General features: G+C 41.2%; 1 protein-coding gene across 2 annotated transcripts in view; it reads right to left on the bottom strand.

The window, feature by feature from the left end:
- LOC117421450 (cGMP-specific 3',5'-cyclic phosphodiesterase-like) overlaps positions 1–24,717 on the bottom strand; it is a 66,510-nt gene that overhangs the window by 36,960 nt on the left and 4,833 nt on the right. For both annotated transcript variants that reach the window (XM_034035910.3, XM_034035909.3), the window contains exons 2-7: positions 12,709–13,297; positions 10,768–10,857; positions 10,184–10,255; positions 5,146–5,235; positions 2,930–3,067; positions 2,506–2,573 (exon numbers count right to left, since the gene is read on the bottom strand). In XM_034035910.3, coding sequence (XP_033891801.3) covers positions 2,506–2,573; positions 2,930–3,067; positions 5,146–5,235; positions 10,184–10,255; positions 10,768–10,857; positions 12,709–13,297 — 1,047 coding nt within the window. The remainder of the gene's footprint in view (positions 1–2,505; positions 2,574–2,929; positions 3,068–5,145; positions 5,236–10,183; positions 10,256–10,767; positions 10,858–12,708; positions 13,298–24,717) is intronic.

Consider the following 24,717-nt stretch of genomic DNA (forward strand, 5'->3'; position numbering starts at 1 on the left):
TAGGTCTGATAAAACGCCATCTGGTAGTTGGGGTGGCGGCAAGGCTACCACACCCAATAATTCTGGGTCGAGACTGGCCAAATGATAGAGAATTGGTTAAATTAATGGCAGTCTCGGCCGCACACGTAAATGTGGCAGAAAAAAAGAAAAAAGAACGAATTGGTGAACTGTTTCCTTTTCAAGCTGAAATGTTTTCCCCTATTTTCCATCCTAGAAAAACAAATAAAGAGAGAAGGACTGCAAAATGGGAGGGAGCATCACTAAGAAAAGGCTGGGGTCTGGTGGGAGAGTGCTCGGATGGTAACAAACGCCAGTCAAAGGGAGTTGGAACGCAGTGTGACCGAGAGGGCGAGGCTACTGGGCAATCCAGGGCAGATGCTACTCCAGCCCCTCTCAATATACCGGACATGTGGTACTCAAGCGCAGACATAGTGTGGGGCCAATATAATGACCCGTCACTAGTGCACGCTTGGGGGCAAGTCCGGTCTATTGAAGGTAAGGATGTTGATGGCGCTGGGGTGCTAGTATATCCACACTTCAGTATCAAGGGGCAATTACTGTATAGGGTAAATCTAGCCGCGGGCACAGTGCAGCCTGTAATACAATTTTTGGTTCCCTTGTCTTGTCGGACCGAGGTCATGAGGCTGGCGCATGATATCCCTTTTGCTGGGCACCTTGGAGCTGACAAGACAAGGGAGCCAATATTGGCTCAATTCTATTGGGTAGGTCTTCATACTGATGTGTCGAAATATGTAGCCACATGCCCAGACTGCCAGCGAGTAGCGCCGGGTCGAGTGCGCCCCGCCCCTTTGGTTCCACTGCCGATTATTTCCAATCGTTTTGAAAGCATTGCAATGGACATAGTGGGCCCTTTGCTACCTTCTGACTCTGGGTATACGCATATATTAATAGTGGTAGATTATACAATGCAGTTCCATTGAGGTCCACTAGTGCCGCTGCAATAGCCACAAAGTTAGTGCAGATTATGGCTGGAGTAGGGATCCCCAAGGAGATTTTGACTGATCATGGGACCAACTTCTTGTCTAACACGTTACAGCACGTATATAAAATATTAAAAATATGTCCCATCAGGACATCTGTTTATCATCCACAGACGGACAGTTTGGTGGAACGATTTAATCAGACCTTGAAGCAGATGCTGAGACGTTTTGTAACGCAAGAGCAAAAACATTGGGCATCGCTTCTTCCCTACTTCCTTTTTGCAGTTAGAGAGGTGCCGCAGAGCTCAACAGGGTTCTCCCCTTTGAGCTCTTGTACGGCCGACAGCCTTGCGGCATCCTCAATCTGTTGAGAGAGGGGTGGGAGGAGCACAAAGACTCGTCCAAAAACGTAGTGAAGCATATGCTCCTACTGAGAGATCACCTGGATTTGGTCGGTCGATTGGCCCAGGACAACCTCAAATCGTCTCAGCACCGGCAGGAGCTTCGGTACTCTAACTCATTGACCCAGAGGGGAAATGATGTGGCAGCTGCAGGTCATAAAAAACAGCTGCAATCGTTTACCAAGAGGTCATGAGTGACGGTATAAATAGGGGTCGAAGCAATGTTATCTTTCGTTTGGATTATTTAATAAGTGACCCGGAAGGACCTGTGTTTGATGAAATAATTGTGAGTGTTTATTTTGTTCTGTATCTTTGTTTGTTTGTATTCACTAGACAGCTAACATGTTCCGGAGCTGTCGCCAGAGGCCAGCAAAAACCCGGAACAGCACTGCACTCGTATCACTATAACTGTATTTGCACCACTAGCACTAATTCACACACTAACAGATTTGTGTATGTGTTTTGTGTTTTGTGTGGGTATATAATAAAAACAGGACTATTATTTGCAGGGCAAACCCGGGGATTATAAATTAAGTAATACACGCTGCTGTATTACTTACCTTCATTATTGTTTACTGTTTGTTTCGCCATCAGGCACTGGACAAAAACAAATAAAACAAACCTTTGCATCTGGATTACAATTGTCTGTCTGTTCTTTAATCACCTGCACCTGCACCTGCACCTGCACACTATTAACAACTTTGCCACAGGAAGGTTTAAACTTGAATCTATTAAATGTAGATTTACAGCCTGAACTGTGTTTCTTGATTAGTAGGAAAGGTGACATCTTTTATGGAAATGTAGTTTCGAACTCCTTTCAAATAGAAATCTAATTGATGCTGTACCACTACATTAGACTATTGGTTGTATTCCCAATAAACTGTACGTTTTACTAATGAAATTCTTTTCACACCCTGTTTTATATTCTATCTAAAACAAGCGACCTTTTACTGTAAACAAGTTAATCTAGGTGCCCCTGTAGCAAGTTTCAGTAAGTGGGTGTGAATCCAGTGACTTCACTCCCTGAGTGCTGGGTCTTGTAAGAACACTTGCTACCTGGCCTTTCAGGGACTTTCATAGAGCAACTGAAAAGGACATCTTCAATGATGTAAATGTGTGCAACAATTGAAAAATAATTACGATTTTATTTTGCATTATTTTACCTTTTTAGAACTTCTCCAGATTCACCAAGTTCCTCATATTCCATATGAAAGATGCTGGAAAATGAGTTCTGAAATGCAATTTAGTCTGATAATTTACACTTCAATAAGAATAAATAGAGGAGAAAGGAAGTTATTGAAAAATAAGTTGAACACCACTCTTGTTATTACCCTCCCTTAATACCTATTACCCAGTGTATTCAACCTGCACATTTTGTGCTACCTCTCTTTTGTGTCCGTTTACCATTAGACAGACCTGTAATAGATCTACAGATACTTTTACAGCACTAGGAACAGCAAGATACATTTTAATGTGTACTGAATTAGAAGCAACATTACTGCTATTGCAAAGATTATATTTTTCGAGAACGTGTAAAGATAATAGATGGAGTTGTCTATTCTTCAGCTTTTAGAATGTAAGACTTACTGAAATGTCTCCGTTTGCTATGAAAATGGTACACCTCTGAGCTTGCATGAAGGACAGTATTGTAGCTGCAATCTTTTTCAGTATCACTTCAAGGTACTGCTGCTCTTCAAAAATGAGGCTGGCTAAGTCAAGCAACACCTAGCGCAGGGATGACAGAGAAAAGGAAAGAATGTAAAAGCACTGACAGACAAACCGTTCAACCACACTCTTAGTACTTCATATATACTGTAATACACATTGTTAGTACTTAACTTTACTTAACAGTAGTAGCTGAGCATTAGTTTTTCTTCCTAACAGGCTTTTAGTTCCTTCTACATTTCTCTCCCTATATTTGTCCCTTCCTGTTTCCAAAGTCATTTTCTTTTTCACTTAACATTTCTTGAGTCTGGTCTTCTGCTTCATAAACCTCTCTGATGCTTTGTTTTTATTTGCAACCTATTTTTTTTTTTCATTTTCCTTTTATTTTTTCCCTAATGTTAACCTTGAATTTACAGTTATTTTTAAGTTACTATGCTTTTTCCATGCTTAAACTCTGCCATTTTTTCTGCCATGGTGTTATTACACATCAGATCGCTCACAGCATAGGAATTTACAGGTTTGACAAGTTTTTGATGCATCATTTCGATTTTATGTGACAAACCCTACCGTTAGCTTTAAAGAGTAAGTAGCGGGGTTCAGAAAAAAATATAGCATTATACGTCCCCACATGTTGTTACAACTGTTTAAATAATGTATCCGTAACTTCTCTTTTCATTGTTAGCATCCTGACAACTTTTTACACTTATAACTTATGCCACTTTTCCACTGTACAACCGAGCCACGCCAGGGACGTACAGGGCCCTCACAGTTAAGGGGAGCCTGGGTTGTTTTTCCACTGCATAGCCAAGCCGTGCTACTGACGTCACACGCAACAAAAGACAATTGTTATTAATTAACTCAGTTTGCCAAAAGATGCGCAAACAAATGGTGTTCAAAAGTTAATATACCAACAGTACAGCTTTATCTTGCATCGCTATATTTTGTAAATATATTTAGGAATGTCTTTATAATCCACAAATTTTACTGATTATATCGACTTACTATAGTTCAGTTAGTTCTGTTGAAAGGGAAAAAAGAAGGTTTTAAAAATATGATTTGCCAAAGATATCCCGTTTAAGGATAGTTGTTGTTTTTTCTAGTTGTTTTTTGTTTGGGTGCTTAAGAAAAAGAAGCTGCGAGAGCGCACCGAGAGCCGTAGTTGTATGGATGGTACAGCTGTATTTTGTTTGACTATATTTTTGTAAATAAGTTTAAGAATTGTTTTATTTTTGCATCTGGTTTTTCTTTATATTAATATAATAAAGGTCAATGTTGAGAAATTTGGTAGAATTTTGTGTTTTTGAGTGTGTGAATTCCCTTTTATCTCATCACACTCGCCTTCCATGTTTGTTGTTTTTCTTTCTGGAGTGCACTAACTGATGTAACGTAATGACGAAAATCCTTAACCCAGCACCCTGGCTCGGCTCGCAGCCGGATTCAGATGTCTTGTGAAGCCGGAGTTTCACGGTTTGGTTCTCGCTCGGCTCGACAAATAGCCAGTGGAGAACCACCCGTACCTGTACCATACCGAGCCCTCATGGGTCAGATGTACCAGTGGAGAAGGGGTATTAAAGTCTGTTTCAAACCTCTTTTCAAAATGGCTGCTCTAGTGCACTGGGGTTTGAGATCTGTCCTCTAAAACACTGCAGTAAGAGCAATTTAAAAAACCAACAAATGTAACAACAAGTGTTCTGGCTTTTCTGTTCCGTACCACATCATGGATCATAATTGCTGTGTTATCTGTTTGACAACGTGGGCAATAATCCTTACACTATCAGTGCACTAGAGCAGCCATTTTGAAAACAGCTTTGAAACAAACTTTAAAGTTATAAGTGTAAAAAGTTGCTAGGATGTTAACAATGAAAAGAAAAATGACAGATATGTTATTTAAACAGTTGTAGCAATACCTGGGGATGCGTAATACAATATTTTTCAGAACCACGCTACTGACTCTTTAATCTCAATTGTTTTTCTCCCAATAGATAGTTCATCACAGGTGATGACTTTGAATTATGAGTCACATGCAGATGCACGCGCTACATGGAACTGTAATAGATTTAATTTCCTAATGGCTTACCGTACAGCCTTTCTTCCAAATTAAAATAATTGCAGCTTCCCTTTTACCCCATAGATAATACCTGATTGCGTTTGTTTTCAAGCCGTGAAGTCTCATACAGCTGGGCATTGTGAAGAACAATTCCACAAAATGCCAGATAGGCTGAAAAGTCCTGGAAAAAGTAGATAACAAAGAAATTAGATTTGACAGAATGGTGTTTCAATATGTTGTTATTACTTATAGGTGCTATAATATTCACTTAGTTGATAGAATAGTACTACAGTGTTAATATTATTAGTTTTGCCAATTGTATGAACCAACACATCACAGTAATCTATTACAAAGTGTAATAAACCACAGTGAGAGCATGGTACAGCATGGATAACCATGGTAAACTATGCTAAATACTTATTTAACAGGGGAGACCTGTGCTGGCTATCGGGCGCATGTGTGATCCTGCAGGGGGGGTCAGAAGCCCTGTAGGATCCGCCTGCCAATCATGGCGATGACAGAGAGGTAGGGTGAGGGTGTGTCACGTGGCTCTCTCTCTGAATGGTCGGGAGGCGGGTCTAGGGGGGGCCAATAAAAATTACGCTCTGCTATTCCTTCGGAGAGAAAACACAGCTGGAGTGTCTGGAGTGTGAGAAAGGGGCAAGCAAGCCCGGCTGAGCAAGACAGCCACAACAATATTAATTCCTTATCACGTACCCCTACTGGGGCGTTATTATAGTTTAGCTCAGGGAAGCTGGGCAACCCCATGAGTGACAGCGAGGGAATAGGAGAGTGTCACTGAAACCCGGGCCTCTCCAAATAGTGGAGGCCGCAGTACGCTGTGTGTAGCAGCACCTTTTTTTGGTAGTTTTATTATCAGTGTTTATTTTCTCTTTTGCTTTCGCCTTTTGTTTATAGGCTATTATTTTGCAGCACCAGTGGGTGTGTAACATGAACTGTCCAAGCCCCACTAAGTTACCATTGTTGGTATTCTTCTCCACGGCACTGGGTGCCCCCTTGTGCTTTGAATAAATCTTGGGCGCCTGTGTGGCGTTGCAAATAAACTTTCTGACTCCAGTGTGTTCAGTGAATCCCTACACCCTCCCACAACTTAGTATAAACATGGGAAAAGAATGGGGAAAATGCAAAAATGATTGTGAACATTTTCCATGATAAACATTTATATGGGTAGTACAAGTGCATCAGGACCCCTTTTCCAAATTCACTGCGTTGTCATTGCTGGTAATGATGTGATCTGCCCATATAACAGTATGTACCGTTATTGTAGGTTTATCAAATGAAGATCATTCAATCTTCCTAGGTTAAAATATACTGATTAGAAAAACCTGGGTTGCTAGTCTTCAAATGAATAACTGACCAACATATGCATACAAAGGAGACGAGTTACATACAGTACCTTCCACTTTGTTAAAGGACCAGCAGTAACAAAATGTAAATAAATACAAAAAAAAAGTATGCCACTTTTCATTTTCAGATACCACAAGTATTAGCTTCTAATGATATATTCCAGTATTGTTTTTTTATATAAAAATCTGCTTTCTATCCAGTGAGGAATTTAAAATGCAGTTTGCAGTTGTAAATCACAGAATATCCCACCTAGCTGATGTATCCACCTTGGCTGTTACCAATATAGTGTCCTGATTGATGTGCTTTATCAAAAATGTGTCAACTCTTAACAAAAAAACAAAAGAAAAATCACTAGAAAGGAATTCTTTTAAGTTTCAAGATGAGGAGACATTAATCACTAAAGCAGCTTTCATCTAAATCCCTGCACACTGTCTGCTGCAGGTTACTGATCGTTCTCTTCTTTTCAAGATACAATACCATCCATTTTATCTAACATTCCTAATATTTCATTACACCAAGCATGATTTAAAAGCAAACACAACAAGCAACCTGGTCTATGTTCATAATACTGCACGGAACGAAAGTGGTGAGGAGTAAGAACTTGGATATAAACAATTGCTACGCTAAACAATTGCTAAACAATTGCTGTAAACCAGCACGATACATGTTTGTTTGTTCTGTGTTCTGTTTGTTTGTTTTGGCCATTGTGTCTTTTGCTTTGTATTAGTGTTTGTGTTTTTGTTCAACCTTTTTCTTTGTTCATTTATAATAAACCGGCACAGCAGCGCATTCACTAACCATTCTGGGCCCATCCTCTTCCTGGTGTGACATCACACACGAGCCAGCGTGTCATAACACAATTTATATGATAATTTATTTATGCTGTGTGGCGCAGTGTCCCGCCCCTATGTATATTTGTGCGCTATTTTTATGATTTATTTGTATTATGATTTATGTAAATATCTATGACGGCGAAAAGCTGTGTTATTTGTATTTTATTATTGTTTGGCCGGACGAGCAACATGCCGTCCGCCATGGTATTGTTTTGTTTTATTTATTGTTTTAAATTCCTTGTGAGAATGCGTGACTGTCAGCTACTGAGTATTTAATTAGCTGACAGTCACACATCCTTATTAAACTCGTGCAGGCTATGGCCGAGGGGTAATAAGATAATTGCTAGTTAACCCCTTGGCCATAATATAAAAGACCTGCAGTTTGCCAGTGCATGGTGGAGAGTATTTGGAAGGAGGTACGTAAACGAGAGAGAAAGGAGGAAAAATAATAACATTTTCTAGATGTGCTGACTCTAAAACCCAGCACGATACTTGTTATAGTTGTTATTTGTTTGGCCAACGTGCCCTTTTGTTTGTATCAGTGCTTTTGTTTTGTAAAACTGTTTATTTTTGTTTTGTTTAATAAAAGCTGAGCGCCGTAGCATCTCAGTTTCACCTGCCAGTACCTGCCTTGTTTTGGATTCATTTCTTGGTCTCACGTCGCCCTTGCAGCCATCTCTTTCACATATGTGGGATATAGCGCCTCCAGGAGTCAAACCAGAGGCAGTACTGGCAGGTGAAACTGAGACGCTACGGCGCTCAGATTTTATTACACAAAACAAAAATATACAGTTTTACAAAACAAAAGCTCTCCACCATGCACGGGCAAACTGCAGGTCTTTTCTGTTATGGCCGAGGCACATGACAAAAGCCTCAGCCCAAGCCACAAACCGAGCAGCAGCCCTAGGAGTTTGCTGCCAAAGACCCAGGGACCCTTCTCAGGAAGCCATCTGGAGTATTGGCAACAGTGCACTATGGACATCTGTTTGCTTACTACTGTTCGAACCAGCTACTCTCTGCAGCTCAAGCACAGTCCCCCTCCCTTTTGGGTTGTGACTCCAATATCAGTCACGGACCCGCAAGATGCCGTGGTGGTGTCTCAGGAGGTAGCAGCTCTGCTGCAAAAACGGGCTATTCGCATGACAGACCCCTACAGTTGGACGATGAGTCCTACTTCCTAGTACTTCCTAGTGCCCAAGCGGGATGGTGGCCTCAGTCTGATCACCGACCTTAGACAGGTCAACCTGTATCTGAGGCTCAAAATGTTGACGATTCAACACCTGTTGCAGTCAATCAGGCCAGATGACTGGTTATATCCACACCCTCATAAAACCAGTGAACAGCATACGAGTTCTGTGTCTTGCCATTTGGCCTCTCTCTAGCTTCCTGTGCCTTCTCAAAGTGCATGGAAGTTATCCTGGCCCCACTGAGACTCAAAGGCACCAGGGTGCTCAATTATCTGGACGGCAGACTCATTTGTGCCCAGTCTCCAGCACAGGCAGAGACCCACACGGAGCTGGTCACCAGCCACCTTCAACGGTTGGGTCTTCACGTGAAGAGCCAGCTCATGCCTACTCAGACTGCCTCCTATCTAGGAGTGTGCTTGGACTACAAGTCCATGCTATCCACTCTGTCGGATGGCAGAGTACAGAGAATAGTCACCTGTTTAGAAATGGTCTTTCAGCTCAACAGAGCGTTCACGGTAGTGACGTTCCAGAGACTTCTGGACTTGATGGCAGCAGCTTCCCAGACCTCCTGCGCATGTGCCTTCTGCAGGCCTGGTTCAACAGAACTGGTTAGCGCTGGGCAGAGTCACCAGAAGAGATGTTGTCACCACGGACGCTTCCAACCTAGGCTGGGGCGCTGTGTGGAATGGCAGGGGGACGCAAGGTGTGTGGAAAACCCCTTAGCAGGGTCTCCACATCAATGTTTTGGCACTACAGGCAGTTTACTGGATCCTCAAAACCCTGGCATTGGAACTAGATTATTAGGGGTGGCTTCTCAGTCGACCCTTACAACACAGGCATACAGGTGAGTTCTCCCTCAATTTTTTAACCCTAGCTACTTGTTACTGGGGTTCCGCTTAGCCTTGTAGCATTCCAGTCGTTCTGCAATATTGCCCTTATGACAGCTTTGGTATGACTTCATGCAATAATGGTTACATTTCGTACTCGAAAGGGAATGTTAGGTTATTATCATAACCCAGGTTCCCTGAAACAGAAATGTAACCATTAACCTTCAAGGTCGCTGATTACGGCTGGCTTGAAGGAAGAATGACACAAAGATCTGTGGGCGCAGTCTTCTCCTGTCCTCGGGGACGGGCCATGACTGCGTCACAGGCTCGGTCAAGCAGCTTTGGTATAATTTATTCAGGTTTCCGGATCTTTAGGAGTTAAATAACCATGCGGTAATGGTTACAACGTTTTGTGTCTTTCAAATAATAAAAAAAAAAATTATGTAGTTTTCCCCAATAATGTACCACATCCAAAGCAAGTGCAAAACTTGCCCCAATATTTAAAGAAAACAATATAAAAATTTTAAAGCTAGCAAGAAATGACTATTTTAAGTAAAGTTATTTTATTATAGGCAAACTAACTCAATGGGTCCTCTTTATAAGCAAGAAGAAAGGCAAAGGCACAATTTCTCAAAGGACTAAAACAACTTCAGTTTGCCCACCCACTTTTCAACAAAGTTAGGCGCCTATGCCCTACATACAACCTAGTAACTTATTAGCCCTCGCAAAAACAAATATTGTACTACGAAGATAAACTACTATTGTACATAAAAGAGTGGTGGTGTTTTTTTTTTACTTTAGAATTATGCTACATGTTATATGCACAGCAATTCTCACTGTGGAATTTTTTTTTTCTGGCAAACAAGGAATCCCTATTCATTCTACTTGAAACCTTGAGTGAACAAATAACTCACCTTTTCATCTTGTTCTGTAAATGTGCCATTCTTTCCACATTTCTTGTTTATAGCCTGAGCAACACCCACGACCTGATGAAGATAAGAAAAAAGAGAAAGATGAATAGAAAATCTAAAAGCATAGGCTGAAATCAAGAAAATAGTTTATATAAAAGAGCTTAACTACTTATTTAAAACATTTCATACCAAACTAAAATTGCATTGAGAAATTGCATTGGATTTTAATACAGTATTGTACTAAAATTAAGAGCAAGGCAATATTACCATACTATCTGTACACAAATTTTAGCTGCATCTAAAATAACTATTTAGTTTTGGGATTCCACTATAGGTGGTTATTTAAATGAAATGTGTAAAAACATATATTATAATAGTATTACTTTTTTGAAAAACAAAACCTCATAAACTACTTAAAGATTTTTTTTTTTTGATAAATTCAATGCAGTTTGATATTCATAAAACTGTTCTTGACTGATACTGGCTTCTGTAACAACAGTCTATAAATGTCATGCATATAAAACTATTTAATCCGTCATAACAATGTTTGTGAAAAGGGTCCATTATAAGGAAATGAATTGATTTACCTCTTCCCTGTGGTTCTTTATCGGCATGCACAGAATACTTTGGGTCTTGTAACCTGTAATTTGGTCAACTCCAGCATTGAATCTAGGGTCCTGGAAGATGAATGGCATTACAAATACACTACAAAAACATTTTAAATCCTATTTCCTATGTATACAAACTCGTATCAAAAGACACAACATTTATCACTGTTCTATTTTTAGGAATCTTTAACAATTTTAAATTTCAGTTTAAAAAGGTCAACAGCTGAAAAAAAAAAAAAATCCAGGACAACATTCAACTGTTGTGCCTACAGGCATATACAAATTGACTTAATGAACTAGTGCTTTTTATCGGGGGACCACACAAATATTGGTTTCTATTTTCTCAAGATTAAGTTTCAATGCAAAATTACCGAGGTAAAGGCATAACTTGACATTCTCTCATAAACCACTACCAAGCCACTACACCTAGGTACAGATAGCAATTATAACTTTAGTGTAGTGTTGTTTTCAGCTACTTTTTTTCTATGGCTCCAAGACTTCACTTTATCTACTTTAAACTCTAGCTTGAAATAAATGAAATGAATTTTCTATGGCTGAAACACCTGAAAAGGAAAAAAATAAAACTCTAGTCTTTTTTACTTGTGACCCCGGGACTTCATTTCAAATTTGGGCCCCGAGCCATCTTTGAAAACCGTTACTATGTGACAGTTAAATTAGTTTGAAAGTATGAGTCCCATCTCTGCCAGATAAAAAAGGCTATACAAAATCAAGCCATCCTTAATAGGCTCAAAGAAAGTGACCTCTGCAGAATCCACAGAGGAGCAGGTATGTACCAGCACATGTTAATCTCTGTCAAAAACAGCATATAGTCTACTGTTAATTGACAGCAGATCTGATGTCTTTTATAAATGGCACCAGCATAACGAGAGATGCTCATAAAAAAAAACACCAATGGTATGAAAACTACTAAAATGTGTATGTGTTTTTTTTTTTACTGCCCTACTGAAGTTGCTATAGCGACACTCTACAGTTATATTCCCAGTTCATGCATTAGCAAAACAGAACAGGAATAAGGTAACAGTATTCAATAAAGATAGGAAAGCAACTGATTCTTTTAAAACTAACTACTTGGACTTCATGTTAGAACCTAAGATCCACTTGTCAACACTGGGTGTTTAACTGGCTAAGAGCTGGAAACGTACACATCTGAGTTAAGTGACTTGCTAGTAGAAAATAGTAGTACTTAAATACCCTTTCATTGAGAAATGGCCACATGTTGAAGACTAGCAATGTTAATTTAAAGTGCATACGTGTGGAAGTGCTGAACAAAAGTTAAACAAGCCCTACTTAGTTGCATGTAAAGATAAACATGCTTTATGAATGTGGGACATAACATAACTACAGCTTTTAAGTGCAGCTAAAACATTATAAATGCTCAAGGAGATAAATATGCTTTATAAATACAACCCATGAAGAGTACACCTCACAAGATTTCAGTCAAAGATTCATTCCACTCTGAGTAAAAGTAGATAAGATGGGAACATCTTTGCAGCCGAAATAATGACACCCCTGGAGGCACAAATGAAAAATCCCTATTCTTACAGGCTGCAAGGTACCGCTACTGTACTCATATTGCTTTGCCGCATTTCATAACGTGGCATTAGGATCTCTTAATTTCATCACTGCAGCTAAAATGAACCTTGCAAACAGTATTACAATGCAGGAGTATGAACAAACATTATGTTACTGAGGACCACTGATGCTGTGTGTGGAAGAAAACCTAATCAATTTGTTGGATGCCATCTATCATCCTTTCGTCTATTGTTTATGCTAGAAAAAAAGAAATGCTTGAGCTACCGGGTTAGTTTTATTGTTCTACAGTGATTTTTTTTTTGTTCACAGTATAATTACAAAGTGTCCTTCTTTATTACCAACCAGTTAAAATAGTGTCGGGTGTACCTCATAGGCGCTTCTTATATTTAATGGCCGTCCAGTAGCTGCCACATGGCCCACAATGCCCTTGTTCCACTCCAGCCGTATGCAGTTGTTTGAAGCTTCCTCTAGCGTGGAGCCCTCTGCCACATCAAACAGCCTGCTGATGAGGAATTTCTCATTGGAGCTGTCTTCACAGACCAAGAAGAGCGAGTAGCGGTCAGCATCTATGAGTTCGTTTATGTGCAGGAAGATTTTGTGGCAGAGTGCTGTGACATCCAAGTGGGTGGAGATGTCCTTCACCAGTTCCAGGAGTCTGGTGCACTGATTGCTCACCTGTCCATCTCCTGCCCCAAGTCTCTGTGGTTTCAAAGGCTTCTGTACCTTTTCTGAATCATAGACGAAAGTCAAGGCACCCTCAGAGTCCTTGACAACAATGGGCCTCAGGGGCCTGTCAAACTCTGAAGCTGAGATTTTCCTGATAGGGGTCCCTGGTGTGGTATTCTCTGGCCGAGCTGTTTGGTGGATGGGGCTGGGTTCTGTCAGCAGTTTGGTTCCTTCTTTGGGGGCTGGGATGGAATGAACTCTCTCAGCAAACCACGCATTTACCATATCCCTGCAAAATAAAGAACAAGTCTGTCAGTAACACACACACCCACCCTGTAAAGCTGTTAATACAAAATTATAACTACGTGCCATGAAACTGCAGATAATCATAATCTAAATTGATAGGTTTCGGATGTAACCCCGGTTCCATGAAAGAGAAGATGACCGCCAATGATACTTCTGGGATATGCCTGCTTGTCAGGTAATCGTTTAGTATTTTATATCAAAGCTGCCGATAGGCCCCTCTGCAGAGTAATGTCCTCGGTCCCGCCTCACCGAGGTAATAAATAGTCACTGTGCGGAGACTTCAGTCTCTTTTGCATTGAACCCGCGAGTGCAAGTGATGCGACCTCACAAGGTTGGCTGTCATTTTCTCTTTCAGGGAACCGAGGTTACATCAGTAACCTATCATTCCCTTTCAATTCGAAGATGGACACCAATTATACTTTCGGGAAAGTATACCAGAGTCGTCGTGAGGGAGAATGAACGGACAGCATATGAAGGACATCTTGGTGGTGTGAGCGTGCAACCTCAAGGACCCTGGTGCCTATTAAAGGCACAGAGGGATCTATGGCATTAAGTCAGTAGAACCTGGCAAACGTATGCAGGGTAGTCCCGCTAGCTGCAGTACATATATCAGTCAATGAGGCACCTCTGAAGAGGGCCCATGACATAGGCACACCTCTGGTAGAGTGCGCGGCCACCCTCTCAGGTGGGGGTAGGCCAGTATTAGTATACGCAGCCGAAACCGTGTCCACAATCCAATGGGACAGTTGCTGCTTAGAGAGGGCTTGACCTCGGGTCCATTCGCCATGACAAACGAAGAGCTGATCAGACTGACGCAGCGCTCTCATTCTATTCTGAACTGTCGCTTCCTCTCTCCTGACCGGAAGGCAGGGAGTAGCGGTATAGGCGGGAAAGCGTACAAAGGCACTTTGGGCCATTCGTGCGCTAAGGTGTCGAAGCCTTGTGGATCTCCGCAGCTGCAGAGGGAGAACTACAGGGGACAATGGGTTGTCTCTGCCATAGAAAAGAGGTAGACCTGTGCTTCCTCGAAGCGTTCCCAAATGCTCTGTACCACCTGAGGGTGCAGTCGCCATTCTGACGGGAGAGGAGGTCCGCCGCCCAGTTCACCACTGTTTGTTGCGGAGCACAAGGAAGAAATGTTGCAGAGCGAGGTGGACTGCTCTCAGCTCTAGCGCATTTATGTGCAGAGACATCCAGCAGCCTGACCAGGATCTGCAGACTCCTCTGCCTGCCCATACCGCCCCCCAACCGTATTATATATTCATTGCCAATAAATGAGATTCAAGAGATATTCAAGAGTTACCATAGCTTATTTCACTGTATGCAACACACAGACAGTGAGACAGACTCTGCAAATAATTTTGTTACTTGCGGCCTGTATTTTATCATGAAATTCTTCATCTCAGTTAACCTGTTAAGATGTAAATACAGCACCATGGAATAGCTTACCTCACAACACAGGCAAATCAAATAAGGAAATGCATTAATAAAAATATCTATAACTTATTTGTTTAATATCATAGGTACCTTTTTTTACAACCAGTTGGTACAAGTAGCGGGTCCAGTTTTGTTCCTTTCAAAATCTTGTGCTCACGCTTCAACCAAATGACCATCACTACTGACAATGACTAGCTTTGAAATGTTCTTACTCTTATGATTTATGAATTTAAAAACCTGAGAGGTTCTGGAGCATTTGGCCTTCTCTATTGCTATGCCTTTTTGTTCTTTGATCTTTTAGACAAAAAACTGTATAAATGAAAAAAAAAAGATTTGAGTACCTTAACATTAATACTTAGTACTTTATTGGGACCCCCAACCTTTCCACTGGGACCGTCAGTTTTTCTAGTTGAGAGTCCTAGACCAGAGCCCTGTCATCTACAGTAGTTCACGTTAGTGTTCTGCTGTATATCAAGATACCAAAATCCTATGATAACTAATATCGGGGTAAAATAAAAATATCAAAGTATCGCAGTTTTTTTATACCATTTTTTAGCTTTTAAAACAAAACACTGTAATTGTGTGCTTTAAAAACAATATCAACTAAGCTTACTCATTTCCACTTGTGCGTTCTGGGAAAATTCAGTTACTGCCCAGTCATGGCGAATGCCGGAGAGAAGCTTGAACTATTTTGGATTTCAGCCAGCTGACAACAGCAATCTGATTGAAGACGGACAATCAAAATATTGAGTGTTCTAAAGAAGTGAAAAACAAAGGAGGAAATGCCACCAATTTATTGAAACATCTTTCAGATCGCCACCCTGATCTCCTGGCCGATGTTTACTTTTACTGTGGTTTCTTCCGTTCTTTTAGTTTAAGTAAGTCAATCTCAGTGCATATTACTTATAAAAAAAGTCACAGCAATGATAGAACATATTAAACAGGAATGTGCTAGAAGCTGATCAAAAGAGAGTTAATTGATGCTTGTTTATTTTGTTATTACAGTGCATTTGCTAGAAGCTGCAAAAATATAATTTGCCAACATGTGTCATTAAAACTCTACATGTCAAAAATGGTAGTGATGTTTATATTCTTTGGATTTTGTGGTAATCAGTATTTTATGTGCGTGTAATGTGATAGCGGTGCATGCATGAGCGGTGGAAAGACCAGGATGAATACAGACTTCACTGCCAGCATGTTTCCCTAACAGGATCAATGTAACGCTTCACCTGCAGAGGAAAGCAAGGGACCTTTAAAGCTTCTGAGTCACACTGCAAAAGTCTGCCAATGCAGACGGCTACAGGTTCAGCATGAAAGCAACAAAAAATACTTACAGTTTATTATAGTAGCCAGAGTGGTTGTCTTTTGTCTAATTTACTTTCTGTGCAAGATTTTTAACAAACAAACGAGCATGATGAGCCGAATGGTCTCCTCTCGCAAGTAAAGTCTTTTGTTCTTATTTAACCCTTTTTACTGTATTCAGCATGCAAGTGTATATTCTTTCCTTTTTCATTTCCTTACTGTTTTCTTCTAAACATACCACAGGGGGGAATTAGTGTTGGTGTAATTTATATGTGGAAACAGGTTTGTTTTGTGTGCTTTTTGGAGTTGTTATATTTGATCAAATGATTGTTTACAGACGGGCACTCGATTGAGACTTGCTGCCTGTCTGTCTTCTGTATTGTGTCCTCTGTGCATTACCATCGTTGGTAACGTCACATGACCCGTTTGTTTACTTTTTGTTTTACTTTCTGTGCCGGTGTTTCAACTCCAACTCCTCTGTCTTGCAATGTGGTTACCCACACATGAGACATGAGTACCTTGTCACAATACCGTTTAAATGTTGATCAATGTGAAGGAATCTTCATAAAAGTACTATATATTGATGTTCAATTCAAATTTGCCGTTTTGTCATTATTCTGATACAGAAAAATGCCAAACTCTATTATAGTGAACACCCAGATATAACGAACATTTCTCCAGGTCCCGGGGGTTCGTTATAGTGAAGTTAGCCTGTATATATACTGTAGCGAAGGCGTATCTGGTCCGCAACGTAATAAATGAAGACCGCAAAGGTAACAGTTTAAAGCGGTTAAAAAACACAATTTTTATTGAACTGGAACAGCAGGAAGAAGGATGAAGTTCAGTTAGGCAACACCAACAACACAACCCGAGCTGCTCGCATACAGCTCCTATATAGAGATCCCCCCCCCACCCCCCCTCCCCCGAGTCCTATTGGCTCACACACACAAGGGGCACATTTACATACACACAGACCAATCGCTCAGACCCTCGGTCCCGCACAAACACCTGACTGGCGGAAATTAACACAAATCACAGTGTAGCCAACACAGACCCCTCTCTCATACAGCTGCACTGTGCACGTGACACCCTATGCTTCCACTCACAGACTCACGCAGGGTGACACACACAAATAGCGGGGAAGACAGGACCACACACACTCACACTGGACAGCAATACACAGAAATACACTATTTGCATGACAAGTAATAGTCCCGGTCCCCCCGCAAGTTCAGTGCAGTACACAAAAAGTCCCACTTGGCGGTACTGTGAGACACGCCACAATATATATATATATATATATATATATATATATATATATATATATATATATATATATATAATGTAAACAGCAAGCATTCCACCATGATGTAGCATGATTAACTGTGTATTAGCCTCTTCTGCACTTTGCACGTGCAAAAAAAGGAATTTGGCAGCCATTTAACATGTAATGGACATAAGATCCAAAGTATCGCGATAGTATCGAGTATCATGATACTGTGCATGGTATCGTGCATCTGCATATTATTTAAAATGACAAAATGCATAAAATTCCAAGCCTACAAAGTATCATAAAGTGACATTTTCTCTACAAATATTTTCTGTACTGCAGCACAGGAATGTTATAGTGGGAGAAGTGACCTATCCACAAGCCAATAACTTTCATTGAAAGCTCTGCATTATTTAAATAAAATTCGGCTTGTATACAAAGTGTCTTTATTATACAGTAGCTGATAGTACAATAATTTGTGTGCTCTTGCATCTGTTCAAATTCATTAATTTAATTTTGGTGAACAATTGTATTAATTCTGCTGGCCCGGTCAAACGCAGTCATGACAAATCATAACTTCACTTCGGGCTGATGACTTAGAAATCATAAACTAAAAGAAAAATGTATATACCCCTATTTCTAATTTTAATACAGTACACTGATTATTGCTTTTAAAAGTATTAAAAGCCAAGACAAGCATGCAGGTGTCCCCTAGAGATCAGCACAGTGTAGTGAGGTGAAGCAGCCTCTAGAGATTTTACCTAACAGTGTTTGTACCTGGGCCAACGCGATGCTCACCAGCCAAGATCAACAACTTAGCACATCTGGGACGCAACCGTCTCTCCCCTGCTTGTATGACTCACCCTAAACATCACAGGGTCGTACCAGGTGAGTCACTCGGGGATCCCTATACTGCTGTTCTATGTTGTTTATTTGAGGCCTATAATACTCTTATTTGTCTGATCTACTAACTATACACAGTGCTCACCCATTATAACGCGCCTCATTATAGTGTGGAATCGGTTATAACACGGTAGTGTCGTGGCTCCCATTTGCTCCACAATGCCATTACAGTAGCACTTTTAGACTCGTTATAAGGCGGAACACAAATAGCACGGTCTTGTAACTATGGCTCCCCATTACAACGTTGGGTGAGCACTGTATATTGATTACAGAACCGAAATGATACAAACTACACTGATCAGAACATTTTAAACACATAACCTATTTGTGAGTAAAGTTTATCTATGGTAAATGTGCCTATAATTGAATTGGGAACTGAACAAACAAAGCTATTCAGCACCTGCATTGTATACTACAAGGTACAGATGTGAATTAAATCAAATCAACAAGTCACTCTTTCATGCGGAGGCAATCATTGTCAGAGATCATATGAGAGCCAGTTAACCAGCACTGATTTCAAAGAAAGCTAACCCCCTGAGTAACCAAGGCTGCAAGCCACAGGACTTCAATCAAGGAGCAATTTCATTTTCAAAGTGTGGAACAAATACAGAAACCTCTGCTTGACTAGAAAACAAATTTCTGGTTGCTAAGGCATTCTCATGTTGTTCCAGAAACAGCCAGTCAAGTCCTGAAAATTATATTTATATCAGTGTAGGCACATATAGAGGCTCCTCATAATCCTGCAAGAAAGAGCACATTAAGAGAAAGTTTATAGTCCAAAATCAATGCATTTATCAGGTTGACCATGTGGAGTGTAACACAGAGACAGTTAAATTAGTTAAATGAAATGTATAATTTTTATTTTAGTAATACAAACGATTAGTTATACTGTACAGCACATTATAGATAGGGCTTATGTTTTTCAGTTTTTATTCATTTCATTTTTTCGGTTTATTTGAAGCTATTTTCGAGTTTTATGTAAATAGTTTTTTTTGTCAAAATATGTATAGTAACTCGACAGCACTTGCACACTTTAAATCCTCCATATCTTAACTGTAAGATTTAAATCCTGTGAACAAGCCCCCATTCGTAATTGTAATCTTGTTTTAAATCTCACAAGCGGAGTCCAATAGAAATGTAGGAATGTGCTGCCACTCAGTAGTTGGGGCGGGTTTAAAGTATTCAGAACAGAATCAATGATAGATACAAGTCAGGAAGGAGGGACAGCCCAGCTGCACTATTTATGTTTTTGTAGTACTTTTTTTTTTTTTTTTTATCCCACCGCAGTTGGATATGTGACGGACTACTACTTATAAATGCAAAGATAATATGAATAAGAAAATAAATTGCTGTATGCTAAGCATTTTTTGAGCCCAACAAAGAAAAAACCATGAGAAATTACGTATGTTAATACTGCTTCCTGAAAGATCCAAATATATATATATATATATATATATATATATATATATATATATATATATATATATTTCTTAGCAGACGCCCTTATCCAGGGCGACTTGCAATCGTAAGCAAATACATTTCAAGTGTTACAGTACAAGTAATAATACAATAAGAGCAAGATAAATACAATGACTTTTGTTCAAGCAAGTACAAGTGTGACAAAATACAATTCAATAATACAGCAGATAACAGTGACAGTCATAGTTACATCAGGATATGATTAACTACAAAATACTACATATATATTACATGGGCTTCCTGAAAGATCCAACTCAATAAAAATGCTTTTAATAAGACTTTTGTTTTTTACTTGTTAAAAATCATATACAAAGCTACATTTTATTCCGTCTTTCAAGACCACCCTTCTATATATCAACATTCTTACTGTACTTGGCTCTGAACACTTTCCAGTGCAAAAGCACCAGGATACGATGATCACCTAGCTGCCAAAATGAGATACCTGTTTCTGGTGCTGCACAGCGTGAAGCAGAGGCAAACGACTAGTTACACAGGCACTCCCCACAGCAATGCATCATATGTTTCATTCACATTCCTTTAAAAGCAACTTTTTAAACGTTTCTTTATTGCCAATCGGTTCTGGATTTTTTTTGGTTTTCTCACAATTGCTACTCCATTTATTTTTATCGGAGCTTGCGTTAGAGAACACTGCTACCTTTATTGCTAATGGGGAAAACAAGCTTTGTGACTTCAAAGACATATGTTTTGCCTTCATAACCCCTTTTTTTACCACTTTGATAACCACAAGAACTATTTAAAATGTCTAAAATGTAATTTCCTCTAGTAACTGATTTAAACAAAACTACTCTAAAAGTCCAGTGTTTGTTTTGCATCCTGGGGAATCAAAGAAATATAAGTCTTGCTGACTACCTCCCCCACTGTATAACTGCATGTTTTTCAGTGCTCGAATTATAGGACAAAAAGTAGAGGGGCCCTAAAATGTGAGTGCTAAGTGACTGTTAGAACAGCCAATCAATGTTTTCCACTCAGACTTCACAAGCATGTTCACAATGTAAATCACAATATTCCTGGACACAAAGAAGGCTATTAATAGAAAATCTACATATTTGTCATGTTTGTATTATTTACGTATATATATTCAAGGAAATAAAGAGAGTCAATACATAGGAAACTGAAAATATTTAGATGTATTAAATTGCAGAAAAACTGTCATTATATGGCATGTAAAACATTGCAACAAACTGATAAAAATGCATGAATAAAAATCAGCCACACTCATAGTGCAAACACAAATAATCAATGACGCGCAAGTGTCAAAAAGAGAAACAACTGCGATTGAAGATTGAAAGTATAATAACGTTGTTTAGAAGGCTGGTTTGAATATTATGATTCTTGTATTTTGGATGCATTATGTGTACTTTAAACTTACCTTTCATAACAAATGAACAATAATAGACTTATATTCTTACAGTAAATATTTTATTATTAATTACCATTGACTTAATTTAATATATGACTTGTCTTGCTTGTATTACTGAGCTTTGTTTTGATCAATATCCTGTTGAGCTTGGAGATCCTTAAGTCACACAATTTCAAGCAAATTAATATTGCTGAGACAAACTGGTATTTAATATTAGAAAGGTAACAGTTGGAGGAACACTATTATTTTCACTCGTAAATTCAGCTAAACTTTTATCTCAAATTAGTATTTGTGGTTATTTTTTTTCTGAGTAATAGTGTATAACTTCAACAACGGAAGCTTTACTTGGAAACTACTGGACTTGTACTTTATTTATTAAAATGATTTAAGAATGCCTCTCTTGTATATTACTTTTTTTGTAACATTAAACACTGGGTGTACTAACAAATCATTTTTTTCTCATCTGACCAAAACATGTTAAACGCAAAAAAGTCATTGCCAATGATTTTTACCCAATTTTTCTTCCCAATTTAGAATTGCCAATTGTTATTATTAATCCCGGTCACCGCTGCAACGCTGCGGAGCGCCTTTACTGGATGCGCCACTTGGGAGCCCAGCTTTCACCATTTAAAAACATGATACACAAAACAAACAGATTTCCAGCATCCCTGGGGAAAAGTAAGGTGATCAAATCCCCCTCTGAGACATTGATTAAGACAGACGTGATGGGGGGCTTAAAAGAATTAGGGGTGCCCAGGCCCCTCAGTCCCCTTTAGTGTGGAATTGTAGGAGTGTGAGATACTGGACCTTAAAAAACAAATTTCTCTGAAACATCTGGCATTTTGAAGACAAGGGTATCCAACTACATTTTGTCTTTATAAAACTTTTTTCATATTTTGTTTTTAAAATACAGTAGTAAGTTAATCATTTTTATAATGCTCACTGTTCAATTGCTTTTTAAAATGCAACGAGTCGAAAGGGGTTAATTTAGCAGCAGTGTGGAGTAGTAGGGCAGCAGTGTGGAGTAGTGGTTAGGGCTCTAAACCGGAGGGTCGTGTATTCAATCCCAGGTGGGGGACACTCCTGCTGTACCTTTGAGCAAGGTACTTTACCTAGACTGCTCCAGTAAAAACCCAACTGTATAAATGGGTAATTGTATGTAAAAAATAATGTGATATCTTGTAACAATTGTAAGTCACCCTGGATAAGGGCGTCTGCTAGGAAATAATTAATAATAATAATAAGGTCTACATAAATTATATAATAGTGGATAAACAGTATAAAGTGATCAAACTAGAAACTATACAATGCAATATTTAAAAAAAGATAAAAGGCATGTGTAAAATGCAAGCAATTTAACACATACTTTTAGTGTTTATATATATATATATATATATATATATATATATATATATATATATTGTAGCGAGCACAGGGATTAACAGAGACACGCACACAATAGCTCTTTTAGGTAATGCAGTTTAATAAGCAGCTAACAGCACGTCAGCGCCCTCCTCGAACACACACACACAGCCCTTCCCCACCCCAGAGCACTACTCTGCCTCTCAGGGTGACATTCACATATTTAACACATAACACAGAAAGGGTAATAACGATTACAGGAAAATGCATGAAATAATACGGGAACTTTTACAGGGACAACAATTAAACACAACAACAATAATTCAGTTTCTCCCCTACCATAGTTCGTACTCCCAGCATCCTCTGCTGCACATTAACCAAATGTAGGGGACTGGCTCCGGGCACAGCGCCTTATTCGCCGACAGGCGGCAACGGCGAGTCAGTCCAGCCGTGCCCGTTACACAGCCCCCTTCTTAGGGCCGAACGTCCCGTCGGCCCAACACTTAATGTCTCACAAAGTCCGAGAGTCCCGGGGGTGGTCGACGGATACGCTGGCCGCGCTGGAGCACAGGTGCAGCGGGCTGGGAGTCAGCTGGAGCCGGAATGCCCCTTCGTGGGCCACCAGCTGGTGAACTATTCGACTGCTGCAAGGGGAAAGCGCTTTCCCTGTCCTGGGAGCTGGCCTCCGGGCTGGCCGCAGGGACAACCGAGTTTGTTCCAGGGCGGTAGGGGGCCAAGCGGTCTTGGTGGAGCACAACCGCCCGGCTACGGGTCCGCAGCCGCACTCGATAAGTCACCTCAGAGAGCCTCTCCAGAACAACACAGGGGCCCTCCCAGTGACTGGCCAGCTTGGGGCAGAGTCCCTTTCTTCGCCGGGGGCAATGAACCCAGACCTGCTCCCCAGCTTGAAATCCCCTGCCCTTGCAGTGAGTATCGTATGCCCGTTTCTGACGCTGGCCAGCCGAGGTGAGGTGCTTCCGAGCATAAGCATGGGCAGTGTCCAATCGGTTCTGTAGCTGCTGGAGGTATTCCGGGCCGGCAGGTTCCGGAGTGTGGAGCTGAGGTGGCCGGCCAAACACAAGGTCCACTGGGGTGCGGAGCTCTCTCCCAAACATAAGAGCCGCTGGCGTGCACCCGGTAGATTCCTGCACTGCAGTCCGGTAGTCCATTAGGACCAAGGGCAAGCATTGATCCCAGTCACGCTGGTGCTGGGAGGTCCACATGGTCAGCTGGGTGGCAAGGGTGCGGTTGAACCGCTCCACCAATCCATCGCTCTGCGGGTGGAGTGGGGTCGTCCTGGTTTTCTTAATACCCAGCCGCCTGCACACCTCCCCGAACACCTGCGCTTCAAAGTTACGCCCCTGGTCACTGTGTAGCTCCTCGGGAACCCCAAACCGACAGAACATGCCTTCCAGCAGTGCCTCCGCGCAGGTAGTTGCGCTCTGATCGGGGACTGCGTACGCCTCGGGCCATTTAGTAAAGTAATCCATGGCCACCAGGACGTACCGGTTGCCCCCTCCGTCCGTGGGAACGGCCCTAAGATGTCCACACCGACGCGCTCTAATGGTGCCCCCACCTGGTACTGCTGGAGCGGGGCATGAGAGCGGCCCAAGGGGCCCTTCCGGGCGGTGCACTGGTCACAGCGTCGCACATAAGTCTCCACATCACGTCGGCACCGCCCCCAGTAGAACCGCTCCCGGAGCCGACCCAGGGTCTTGGCAACGCCGAAGTGTCCAGTGGCTGGTCCGCCATGCACGGCTCGCAGGACGGTCTCTCGGAGAGCTTGAGGAACCACCACTTGTAGCTGCTTGCGCCCTGTCGCAGGGTCTGTCCAGGCACGGTACAGCACACTTTCCCGGAGGCTCAAACATTCCCATTGCGCCAACAGCGCTTTTACCTCCGGGGAGAGGGCTGACACCGCACGTCTGGCTGGGCGCTGACCCGCGGATCAGCGGTGCCAGCTCAGCGTCCAGACCCTGCTGACGCTGGATCTCCCCCGCTGGCAACTCGAGGGGGGTCTCCACAGCTACAGTGGCAGCACTTACTCGCTCCTCCACGTATCGCTGCGCCTCTCGCTCCTCCATCCGATGGCAGTGCTTACAGTCCTCAGAGAAGCAGAGGCGACGGGACAGGGCATCTGCATTATTGTGTAGGCGGCCAGCCCGGTGCTGGACGGAGTAGTCATACCCTTGCAGTGTCTCTATCCAGCGAGCCACCTGTCCTTCGGGCTCGCGGAAGTTGAGCAGCCACCGCAGGGAGGCATGATCCG

Source organism: Acipenser ruthenus, chromosome 1 (genome assembly GCF_902713425.1).
Source record: "Acipenser ruthenus chromosome 1, fAciRut3.2 maternal haplotype, whole genome shotgun sequence".
NCBI lineage: Eukaryota > Metazoa > Chordata > Actinopteri > Acipenseriformes > Acipenseridae > Acipenser > Acipenser ruthenus.